The sequence below is a fragment of the Chelonoidis abingdonii genome, chromosome 23 (assembly GCF_003597395.2).
Source record: "Chelonoidis abingdonii isolate Lonesome George chromosome 23, CheloAbing_2.0, whole genome shotgun sequence".
NCBI lineage: Eukaryota > Metazoa > Chordata > Testudines > Testudinidae > Chelonoidis > Chelonoidis abingdonii.
This window is the reverse complement of record NC_133791.1, coordinates 21392121-21404075: the sequence shown is the minus strand read 5'-3', so window position 1 is coordinate 21404075 and position 11955 is coordinate 21392121. Positions and strand designations below refer to the sequence as shown.

At 54.9% G+C, this 11955-nt stretch overlaps 1 protein-coding gene across 1 annotated transcript in view; it reads left to right on the top strand.

Moving 5' to 3' along the window:
- Positions 1-11955, top strand: part of RAP1GAP (RAP1 GTPase activating protein) — a 162630-nt gene that overhangs the window by 77039 nt on the left and 73636 nt on the right. The window contains exon 3 of the mRNA XM_075060307.1: positions 5724-5802. Coding sequence (XP_074916408.1) covers positions 5724-5802 — 79 coding nt within the window. The remainder of the gene's footprint in view (positions 1-5723; positions 5803-11955) is intronic.

The window sequence follows — 11955 nt, the reverse complement described above, 5'->3', positions numbered from 1 at the left end:
AAAAAAACAATAAAAGCCTATTGTCTTATACCTGTACTTACAACTGGGAAACAGAAGATTAGAAGCTTGAAGATAGAAAGATCCCTCTCATAGCCGAGAGACAGACCGGAGAACAGAGAGAGCAGACAAAGGGGACACAGACCCAAACATTCCCTCCCTGCTTTGAAAAATCCGCTTTCCTGATTGGTCCTCTGGTCAGGTGTGTGGTTCCCTTCGTTAACCCTTTACAGGTGAAAGAAACATTAACCCTTAGCTATCTGTTTATGACAGTTGTGCTGTGTGCTGGTGTTGTGATTCTCTGTTAGAGGGGGTTTTGTTATGTTGTGTTCTCTGGGGTTGTGTTGGATGGGATTGCGTTGTGGTTCTGTGTTCTGGCTCTGTGCTGGGTGGGTTGTATTGTGGTTCTGAGTTAGATGGGTTGTGTTATGCTGTGTTGTGGCTCTGTGCTATGTTGTAGTTCTGTGGTGGGCGGGGTTGTGTTGTGGTGTTGTGGCTCTGTGGTAGGTGGGGTTGTGTTGTTGTGTTGCTGTGATGTTGTGCTGTAATAATTCAGACTGTCTCCTCCCCTTGGCAGGCCCAGGCCGATGGAGAATCGCTTTGTAAGTGCATTTTCCTACCCGTTTGCTCTGTGCATGCTCCGGAGCTTTACTTGTGTCTGGGAGCTCATCCGTGCTCCCGGCAGGCAGAGAGCTCCCCAGGCGGGCAGGCGGACAGGTGAGCAGAGAGCTCCCTGGGCCGGCAGAGCACTCCCTGGGTGAGCAGCAGAGAGCCGAAAGCTGAGGACCTTAGTGACTGCATCAGCAAAGCTTTCCCTGACTGAGCAGTGAGACACTCCTGGCTGCCTAGGGAGTGCAGCTACAGGGCAGGTCGTGTCCCTGATCGGCCCAGGGACGCCGTGTGGAGGACGAGAAAGGCACAGGGTGACCCAGATGCATCTGAATGCATCAGAAACAGCCGTGTGCCCCTATGGAGCGAGCCCTCCCTCTGCATGCCCCTCCCTCCCTGCCTCGGGCCTGCAGCAGCCAGGGCACCTGCTGGCATCAGTCCCCACCATGGGTTCTGCACTCCAGGGTCAGAGTCAAAGGCCCCCCAGGACCTCCAGCTCTCACTGGGGTCTGGGGCCCTGAGTGCCAGGATGGATGTGAAGGGAAATGGGCCTGGTGAGATCTCTGTGTCCACATGTGCTGGATTGCTGTTTGGGACAGGTCCAGCGCTGGACTAGTGGGGAGCTGCGGGTCAGGACTGAGGGGCATTAGAGAGCTGAGCTGAGTTGTGGGAAACTTGCCCATTTCCTGCCTTGCTGGGCCAGCTCAAGCCCGGCCCATGAATCCTTTATGTGGTTAGGCCCAGAACTGCAAATCCCTCATGTCTGGCCTGGCAGGCGAGCATGGCAGCTGTTGGGACCGTACTGGGCAACTCTGACCGAGCGGCTCCCCTGGGGGCATCGTCCCACCATGGATAAACCCTCCTCTTCCTCCTAGCAGGGAGCAGGGGCCTGGGGTGTGTCTGGGTTTGGCTGAGGGTGCCAAACTTGCACCACATTGATCCTTAGGCAGAGAGTGACATGGGGCATCCCCTAGGGGTGTTCTGGGGACCCCCTACATATTCGGGGGACACCTCTGTTATGTGGGGGCCTTGCCAGCTCATGCTGATGCCCTCCTCTCCTCCCGGCTCTGGCAGCCTTGTTCCCAGCACTGCCTGCCAGGTGCTATAAGGACAGGTGCGGGTACGAGGGACACAAACTAGCTCCCACTACAGCTCTGGGTCCTTCCAGGGGCTGAAGGGGCATGGCTCAGTGATCTCAGGAGAGCTAGGTTCTAGCCTTGCCACTGTCACTGTGGGCCCCTTCAGTGCCTCAGTTTCCCCACCTGTAGTGTAGGGTGCTGAGGGGAGAGAGCTGCCCCATGAAGCTAGGTGATGTTTGCAAAGGGTGCTGAAGCTGCGCTGGTGCCTTGCGGGCCGTGATACCCCCTAATGCCAGGCTGGAGAAGCTGATTGTACTCAGGGTCACTCCAGGCAGCTCTGGATCCCCAGATGCTGATGTCAGTCCCACACCCCCAGATTGGTCCTGCTCCCAGACAGATGCTGGCCAGTGATTTACTGTGTCTGCCTTCTGCTAGGATCTAAGCAGACCTGGGGCCACAGATGTCTGCAGCGACAGCCAGCCCCCGAGGGAGCATTCCCAAAACTTGCCCTACGGAGGGAAGAGCCCTGGGTCTCCCTCTGACAGCCCTGGGGGAGACTTTCTTAGATCACAAAGCCCAGCTGGTGTGCTGAGCCTCAGCCCTGGGGAGAGGTGCCTGGTGTGCCATGGCTCTAGGCTCTGTGAGGGGTGGAGGAGGGGCTTGCCCAGCTGTGCTGTGGCTCTGGGCCCTGCGAGTAGGGTTGGCAATTGTGGTTGGATGTATTCCTGGCCGTTTCATCACATGACATAATCTTTAATTAAAAATTTATCTTTAATTCCTGGAGACTCCAGGGCAATCCTGGAGAGTTGGCAACCCTACCTGTGGGGTGCCCAGTGTGCCATGTGTGACAGGTTCCCCCGGGGTGCCACCTGGAACTGGGGTGCTACTGAGCCCTCTGACCCACTAGCCTGGGCTCCCTTTGCACTGTACTGCTGTAACAAGCTGCAAAGCCCTCCCAGCGTGCACTTTCACCAGCATTCACACAGGTCAGGACACACTCAGCTGCAGTTACATGCAGGACTCTCTAGCCACCAGCCTAAGACCCCAGAGCAGCACCGTCCTGCCCTGGTCAAATCTGGCCAGTCTATGTGTTTAATGTCCATCCACCTCTCGCTCAATGTGATGTGGACCATGCACACTTACGGTAACCAAGCTGAGATTTTCCCCAGACACCGTAGTCAAATGCTCACTGGTTTGGGTTAAAACATAAAATAAGTTGATTAAATACAAAGGATAGATTTTAAGTGATTATAAATGATAGCAAACAGATCAAAGCAGATTACCTGGCAAATAAACAAACCCACAAACTGAGCGTAACATCCTAGATAAGTAGGATATGAATTAGCAAATTCTCACCCTGAGTGATTAATAAGTGGGCAGATTCTTTGCAGCCTGGCTTTCCCAGATTTTCATACACAGGCTAGAAATCCCTCTAGCTGGGGACCATCACTTCCCCCTGGTCAGTCTTTGTTCCTCAGGTGTTCCCAGGTGTGGTGTTGCAGCGAGTTTGAGGTCCCCCCAGGATGTCTGTCCCCCTTTTATATCTTCTTCCCACGCTGGAAAGCTCTTTTGCTGTGACCTGGGTCAGACCGTTCCCCTCGTGCAGTGCTGGCTTGGAGAGGTTTCTGTAGCCCACAGTTCCTGGGGTGATCCTGCTACTCGTGTGCATTTCCTCAATAATCCAGTAACGCTGTTTGGCCTTTTTACTGTTGTACCTGAAAGGCCTCACAACCTGTTTCAGTAACACACACGTAGCCAAACTTCATGACTTCACATACAACGATAGCACATACGATCCCACGAGATAGTAATGTCTAGCAGATCAAAACTTTGAGAATGATACATCACAAGTCGCACTTTGTACAAAACATATCCTAACTACGTGACAGTGGTGAATACTGAGGTGCGAGGGATGTGGGGGGTGCCCGGTGTGCTGCAGTTCTAGGCCCCAGAAGGGTTGGGGGAAGGGAGTGCCCAGCATCCATGACTCTGAGCCTTCAGAGAGGGATGCCCATCATGCCGTGGCTCCGGGGAAGGGGCAACCAGCATGGCGTGGCTCTGAGCCCTGGGGGAGGGGCACCCAGCTTTCCGTAGCTCTGGGGGAAGGGCGCTCAGCATGCCCTGGCTCCAGGCCCTGGGGGGAGGTGGCAGGGAAGTGGGTGCCCAGGAGTCACTGCTGGTGCTGCACACTGGGGGGCCCTGCTGAGGTTCCTTGGTGACTCTCCTGTGAGTCACTCTCCAGCCTTGGCATGCACCCATGGAGCCAGCTACAGGTGCGAGTCCCATGTGTCAGGAGGGACTGAGGGCGTCTGTGCCTGGCTTTGCAAGGAGCAAGGAGCTAGGGCTTGCTCAGGCCCCAGAACAAGCTGCTGTCCTGATGCCTGGCTTCTTGTTGGCAGGCCAGTGGAGCCAAGGAGTGCATGCAGCCCAGAGACCAAGCTCCCTGTTCACCTGGCCGAGGCCCTTTGCTGGGGGGCTGGGCCTACCACTCCCTGGAGATAGTGGCCTTTAGTCCCAGAGCGGCCAATGGCAGGCAGCATTGTCTAGTGGCTAGTGCAGCTGGTTCTGTCCCTGGCTCTGCTGCTGGCCTGGGCAGAGCCCTCCCTTCCCCCCTCTGGCTTGCTGCTCCCCCACGGCTGCCTGGCCCGTTCAGACTCAGCCCTTTGGGCAGGACCCGGCTCGCTGTGTCGGTGCAGTGCCCGTGCAGGGGCCCTGATCTCAGCTGGACTCTCCAGGTGCGGCTGTAATGAGGTGAAAATGTGTATGGTGTCAATTCGGAGTGACTCCCTGACCCCAGTGCAGGGACTGGGTTGGGCTGGTGTACGTGGATTTGGAGCCCAGCCCATGCTATGAGACAGACCCTAGCGAGAGGAGGGGGGTGGCAGACTGTGGCCCCTGCGTACGGGGAGCAGGCATGCGAGGCTCGCTGGCGTGGGGTCTGCATGACAATTAGAAGGATTTCACGGGGGCAGAGCATGATAGCACTGCCCCTATTGTAGCTGGTGGGCCTGTCTGGCGGTGCCAGTGTTAATAATTGCCGGAGGAAGGCAAACACAGCTGGGAATGTCTGCCCAGCAGTGAATCTGAGCAGCAGGGGCTGGGTCCAAGGCAGGTAATGCAGCCACCTGCACTGGGATCTGTGGTTCCTGCATGCTGAGAACTGGGCCATGTGGATCCTTTGCCGTGGGGCAACCAAAATGCACCCCAGAGTTTGGCACTGCGCTGTTGTGTGCTCCCAATGAGAGCACCGGTTGCTGGATCAGACAACGATGCATTCTGGGATCTGTGGCCTCTGTATGCTGCCTGAGAAAAAGGGAGCTGAAATCTGCTTCCTGTCAGGCCACCCGGGAAGTGGGTTTCTAAGGCTGGGGGCTGAGCTGGTTTTCAGCTGGGCAGAGTTCCCAGTTCAGTCCCTCAAAGTGGTGTGAAGGGGCCATCTGCTGCAGCTTTAGGCCTGTGCCAGTGTGAACCCCTCATCGTTAGTAGCAGCTGTCTGGATAATAACCCAATCTCCTTCGCAGCTATGCAGCTGCTGTTGCTCCTTCTCCTGAGAGTGGCAATTCACTAGCTGTCTCTGCGTGGCCCTGGCCAGGCGTGATGGATGAGGGAATGCAGGTTGCAGTCCACTAGCCAGATGCAAGGTACCGGGTGCAGGAGTTGGAGTGTCTGTTGCAGTCCATGAAGCAGCTGCACTGTCCACTGGCTGCTTCAGTAGTGTGTTCGTAACTGGAGCAATGTCTGGTTGAGCCTGCTGCTGCTGCACTTTCCTGGGGATCTTCGTTAAATGCAATTGACCTGAAGGTAGCTCCTGACGGGCCCCTGCAGCGCTGTGTCTCTCCTGGATGCATTACCAGGTTACATCTCCCCTCTGATGCGGCAGCTGAGCGGCACCTGGTGGCTCCCCTGGTCTACCCTCTCCTCGACTCCCTTGGGATCCCCACTGCTGGCTTCTCTCCCCCTGGCCCCTCCAGCCCCAGCCCAGCTGGAGAGGTCACAGCCATGGGGCCAGCTGTAATATGCAGGTTTCTTCTCTTTCAGGAAGAACGATGGGCCAAGCCAGCATGTCTCACACACCGTAGAGCTGCCCTGGGTGGGCTCTGCTCCACCCCACCCCAAGGTAAGAGTCATGCCACGATGTCTTCCCCAGCCCCTCGAGACACCCACCTTCCTGCTTATCCCATGACTGCTTTATTGCTAGTTTACTTAGAGCCTTGGTGAGGGACCTTGTCAATGGCTTTCTGAAAGTTCAAGTACGCTACATCCCCTGGATCACCCTTGTCCACATGCTTGTCGACCCCTTCAAAGAATTCTAGTAGATTAATAATGGTGAGGCATTATTTCCCTTTACAAAAGCCATATTGACTCTTCCCCAACAAATCGTGTTCATCTATGGGTCTGCTAATTCTGTTCTTTAGTATAGTTTCAGCCAATTTGCGTGGTACTGAAGTTAGGTTTACTGGCCTGTAATTGCCAGGATTGGCTCCACAGCTTTTTTAAAAAATAGCCATTAAAAATACATTGGCTATTCTCCAGTCATCTGGTACAGAGGCTGATTTAAGTGATAGGTCACAGGCCACTGTTAGTAATTCTGCAATTGCATATCTGAGTTCCTTCAGAACTCGGGGGTGAATCCCATCTGGGCCTGGTGACCAATCACTGTTACATTTATCAGTTTGTTCCAACACCTCCTCTGATGACACCTCAATCTGGGACAGCTCCTCAGATCTGTCACCTAAAAAGAATGGCTCAGGTTTGGGAATCTCCCTCACGCCCTCTGCAATGGAGACTGATGCAGAGAATTAAGTTAGCTTCTTCACAGTGGTCTTGTTTTCCTTGGGTGCTTCTTTACCACCTCAGTTGTCCAGTGGCCCCACTGATAGTTTGGCATGTGTCCAGCTTCAGATAGTTCCAAGTATCCCCTCCTATGTGTAGGAGGTTTCCATCCCTCCTGGTTGATCGAATGTCTTCTCCTTTGGACAGAGAAAAGGAGGAAAAAAGGTTTAGCCCCCAGTCATATTAGAGCCCCCCATGTCGCTTAGGAAAGAGCCGACTCTCTGAGACTCTCCCTTCAAGTGGTTGCAGATCCTCTCCGCTGTGGCAGCATGAGCTCACTCTGCAGAGCCTGTCTCTGCCTTTCTCCTGCTCTGCAGCCTCGGCTGACTCTGTTCCTTCTTCTTTTGTTGCTCCTCCAATTTTTCCACTCATTGCACAGGCATTTTTTACCCTTGGATCTTCCATCTGGTTGCTTAGGAAGTGACATTAGCTCCTGCTGGATCCGGGGCTCTTCTCTTTCCAGCTGTGGCCCTTAGGGGCTAGTTGCATATTCTTAGAATTCTCCACCCTTCTTTGTGTAATGCCGACAGACCCCGGTTGGCGGCGAGCAGGATCCACCCGGGGATCTCTGGAGCTCAGTGCATGAGCCTCTGCCACATGAGCTAAAAGCCAACTGGCTGTTAGCTAAAGCTGTTATGCTTAAACAAACCACACAAGATCTTTTTATAGCGGAAAAGGCAACAAGCCGCATTTATTGAGAATACAGCAATTAGCATATGCTTTTCAGTCACCCCCCCCCTCCCCCATGCACACAGTCCTGACAGTCGATGTTTATAGTTACCAGTCCAGAGTCTGGATCAATCTAGTGGCCAGCCAGATTGGTCACAGAGGGGAGCCAGCCTCTATCTGTCGCTATCTGATGCTCCTGGAATTGTGGCAAGACGAACCCAAAGCCCCATGGCAAAGCACCCTGTTCTTACAGTCCGTTTTCTCCGTTGAAGTCTATGGATTTTGCTGTGTCGGTTTATGACCAGTTGCTCCTCAGTGGGTGTTATCTTTTGTGCTGGCCCAAAACACCTCCGGGAGGGTGATCCTGTCTGGTTTCGATTTAATCAATTATCTTGTGTTTTAAGGGTGCAGACTTCACCTCAGGGTTGTAGGTCTGCCCCTCCTCAGCCATGGATGTGCGCTGATGGTTCTCTGGCATCTTTAAGTCTCTTCACTCCTCCTCCCTTGGCCATCTGGCTTCAGCAATGGCCTTCACACCTTACCTTCTCCTGATGCATGCACTCCTCCTTCACACAAACAGTTCTTTACGGAGACCTTCAAAAGGTAACAAATAGCAGTGGTTTATGTTGAACAAGAAAGGCATCGTAAATTAGACCTTACTAAATTTTGCAACTATCTTTTCCTACATTGGGGCCTAGGCCTTTGAAATTCCTCTAATCTAACGCAGACACAGACAAGATCCTGTCTGTTACTTGCAAGGCATGAATAAAAAGAAAATGGCTAATGCTAGTACCCCTCTAGCCCGATATAACGCGGTCCTTGAGAGACAAAAAATCTCACTGTGTTATATGTGAGACCGTGTTATATCAAACTTGCTTTGCCCCCTCCCCCCGTTCCTTGTTCCCTGACCGCCCTCCCCACAGAGACCTCAGTCTCTAATCACCCCCAGGACCCCACTCCCTATCCAACCCCCCTGTCCCCTGACTGCTCCGACCCCTATCCACCCCCACACACACCCCGTGACAGGCACTCACTGGCAGAGGTGGGAAGCGGAGCAGCCTGACCCCAGCCCACTCCACTCCGCCACCTCCCAGCTTCCCGCTGCCAGTGAGTGTGGGAGGTTGGGGAACGGACGCCCCTCTGCACTCACCGGTGACAAGAAGCAGAGCACCATGGCTGGGAGATGGTGGAGTGGAGCTGGCTGGGGCTGGGCTGCTCTGCTTCCCACTGCTGGTGAGTTTGGGAAGGTTGGGGAAAAGACATCCCCCGGCACTCACTGGCGGTGGGAAGCGGAGTGACGCGGCCCCAGCCTGCTCCACTTTCCTTGCCCCAGCCCCAACGTGTCGCTGCGGGGAGGCTGGGGAAAGATCCTGCACTCATCGGTGGTGGGAAGTGGAGCGAGAAGGCCCCAATCTGCTCCACTCTACCACCGTCCAGCCACGGCGCTCTGCTCCCCACCGCCGGTGAGTGCAGGGAGGTTGGGGAAAGGAAGCCCCCTGTACTCACCTGCGGCGGGAAGCAGAGCGCTGCGGTTGGGAGCTGGCAGAGTGGAGTGGGCTGGGGCCGGGCTGCTCCACTTCTGCCGCTGCTGGTGAGTGCGGGGGGATCCCTTCCCCCAAGCCCCATTCCCTGAGTGACACGGCTGGGGCTGGGGCAAGGGAAGCAAAGTGGGCTGCTCCTGGGCCCCCGCTAATCCCCCAGGCCACTCTGGGACCGCAGAGCCCCCAAAAGTGCCCTCCCACAGCTCCTGCCCCCATACCCTGTGGGGGGGAGCCTCTGACTGCCCCTGAGACCCTCTGCCCTTATCGAACCCCTCGGCCCCAGCCTGGCCCAGCACCCTTATCACGCTGCTCAGAGCAGAGTGTTAGAACTTCACTGCCTTGTATGCGAACCTGCCTTATATCGGGGTAGAGGTGTATCCACTGTCCTATTCATTTATTCTGATACCTGAATTCTTACTATAGAACGTACACTGTATATAGCCAAAATACTACCAGTTCTGCAGCGCAGTACCCATGGTGCAATAAGGCTGTAGAGCAGACTCATTAATCTCTCTCTCTTAGCCTCTCGCTGCCACTAAATGGGACAGACACCACACCCAGGAGGCATGTGAGTTACATTTGCACACGGCAGTTTCAGTCCTTCCTCCTGTCACCCTTGCACCTGGTGCCTTAGTGCCCCACAGTATGCTGCACCCTGTCCTGCAGCCTGCATCCTCGGGATGCCCTGCTTCTGCAGGCCCCCTGGGAGCTCCAGCAATGGGATAGCTCCTGACCGCGGAGGTGCAGACTGCCTCCCCTCGATCCCAGGAGCAGCCCCCATGCCCGGGCAAGGATCCTTTCCCCCAGCAAGTTAATCCCTGCAAGTAAGAAGAAAATCCACGGTAACTTCTTCCCTGGCTAGGGCACCCCTCCCACCCCCACTCCTGCTGTGCCAGAGCCCCTCGGTCCCAACCCACAGCTCTCCTCTGCTATCCCAGTCCTGGGCTCTCCCTGCCCCAGTTCTGCTGGTGTCCTCCAGTCCCTGTGCCCATCCTAGTTGCCAGCACACTGCCCTATAGAAGGGAGGGAATTATCCAGGAGAGCCGTGTGTCTGCTACGATCCCTTCATTCACCCAGTCCATCGACAGCTCTGTCACTTCCTGGAGAAGATAAAAGTCCTGCATCGCCATTCGAGATTATTGCTGGGTTTTTAGAAACCAGGACCCCTAAAATCACCTCCCCCGTCTTCTCAGTGCCCTTCTGAATGCCCCTGCAGCGTGCAGCTCTACACTGCCTTGTGCTGGCACCCACCCTCTGCCCCACCAGCCCAGAGCCTGTTACTGCCAGCTGCTAGCTATCTGCCTCTGCTGGTCTGCATGACGAACAGACAAGATACAGCTGGGCAATGTCACTGCCAGCAAGGCATGTGATGGGCAGTGTGACCTGTGCCAACCGCCCCCCACTTACCCTGGCACCTGCCCTGACTACCTGGGATGTCCCAGCACCAGGGCAGGCAGGGAGGGAAGAGATGATCTGCCCCTAGGGACCTTTTCCTGTGCTTTAGCCTATTCCACCCCCAGGTCAGGATGTTTCTTTTGATATATGCGCCCTCTCCTCCCACAAGTCCCAGCCACGACCCTGTGTGCCACATCCAACAATGCATCCCCCTCCTTGGGGTTTGCAGCCTTTGCCTGTTCCCAGACAGGGATCCTCTCCCAAGCCACATCGACATCACCCTTTCTCCAGGCTCCCCATGGCCCAGCAGTGCAGTGCCATGCTGGCTGGGAAGGCAGCATTTGGCCTCCAGTAGGTGTGGTATAGGAGGTGTAGGCCAGGGGTGCAACAGGAAGAGCAAGTTGCAACAGCCTCCTGTAGGCTCCCTAGGACTTGCAATGCCAGCCAGAAATGCTGTAGCAGCATGTGCTGACCCCCAGCATGTCTCCTGTGCCAGGGGCATTCTCCCTGGAGCAGCATCTCGGGCCAGAACTGCACCCCAGGAGTGGACCCAGTGGAGCTCTATGGAGCAGGGCCATCGCCTCTGCTTTAAGGGGTGTCGCCTTTCACATGCACCTCAATTGCACTGGGCCGTCTCCTGTAGCCAGCTGCAAGCCTGGGCCCCGTGACATTCTGTGCATGGTGATGTCACTGTTATTTAGCCACCTGTTGTGCCAGCCAGGGACTCAGGTTTCCCTTTCTGTACAAACATTCCAATAGCAGGAGCATGTCACTCAGGGGCTGTAAATTATTTACAGCCGCACACACAGGCAATGCCACTTTGGTTTGACAGGAGGAGGGCTGGCCCCCCCTTGGAGCACTGTGTGGGGACGGGGCTGATGATAGCATTTCAGGATGATACTTTGCAGAGACTGGTTGCTGCTGTCCTCATCTGGCACCTTCAGGTATTGCCCAGAATAGCCTGATTCATTTGTTCCGTGGTGAAATGCTCGGAGCTTGGCTCAGCTCTCGGCTGCTGCTGTCAGGACTTCCTGGGGGTTGGGCTCTGTGGGCCATGCTGAGCACGTAGCCATCTTCGTGACCCATCCTGCCTCGACTCCTCACCAGTCTCAGATAACAACTTGTTCCTGTGCTCAAGCGAGATGGCTTTGTCTGCGTGTTCACACCTCTGATGTGCTGGCTTCCCACAAGTATGTGGTACAGGTGCAGGGGCATATGAATGCTAACATCCAGTCCAGTTTCTGCCAGGGCAAGTCATGCCTGACCAACCTGATTGCCTTCTATGAGGAGATAACTGGCTCTGTGGATGAGGGGAAAGCAGTGGATGTGTTATTCCTTGACTTTAGCAAAGCTTTTGATATGGTCTCCCACCGTATTCTTGCCAGCAAGTTAAAGTAGTATGGGATTGATGAATGGACTGTAAAGTGGATAGAAAGCTGGCTAGATTGTCGGGCTCAGTGGGAAATGATCAATGGCTCCATGTCTAGTTGGCAGCCGGTATCAAGCGGGGTTCCCCATGGGTTGGTCCTGGGGCCGGTTTTGTTCAATATTTTCATTAATGATCTGGATGATGGGATGGACTGCACCCTCAACAAGTTTGCAGATTACGCTAAAATGGAGGGAGAGGTAGATATGCTGGAGGGTAGGGATAGGATACAGAGAGCCCTAGACAAATTAGAGGATTGGGCCAAAAGAAATCTGAAGGCTAATGGCATTTTGGGCTGTATAAGTAGGGGCATTGCCAGCAGATTGAGGGATGTGATCATTCCCCTCTATTCAGCACTGGTAAGGCCTCATCTGGAGTATTGTGTCCAGTTTTGGGCCCCACACTA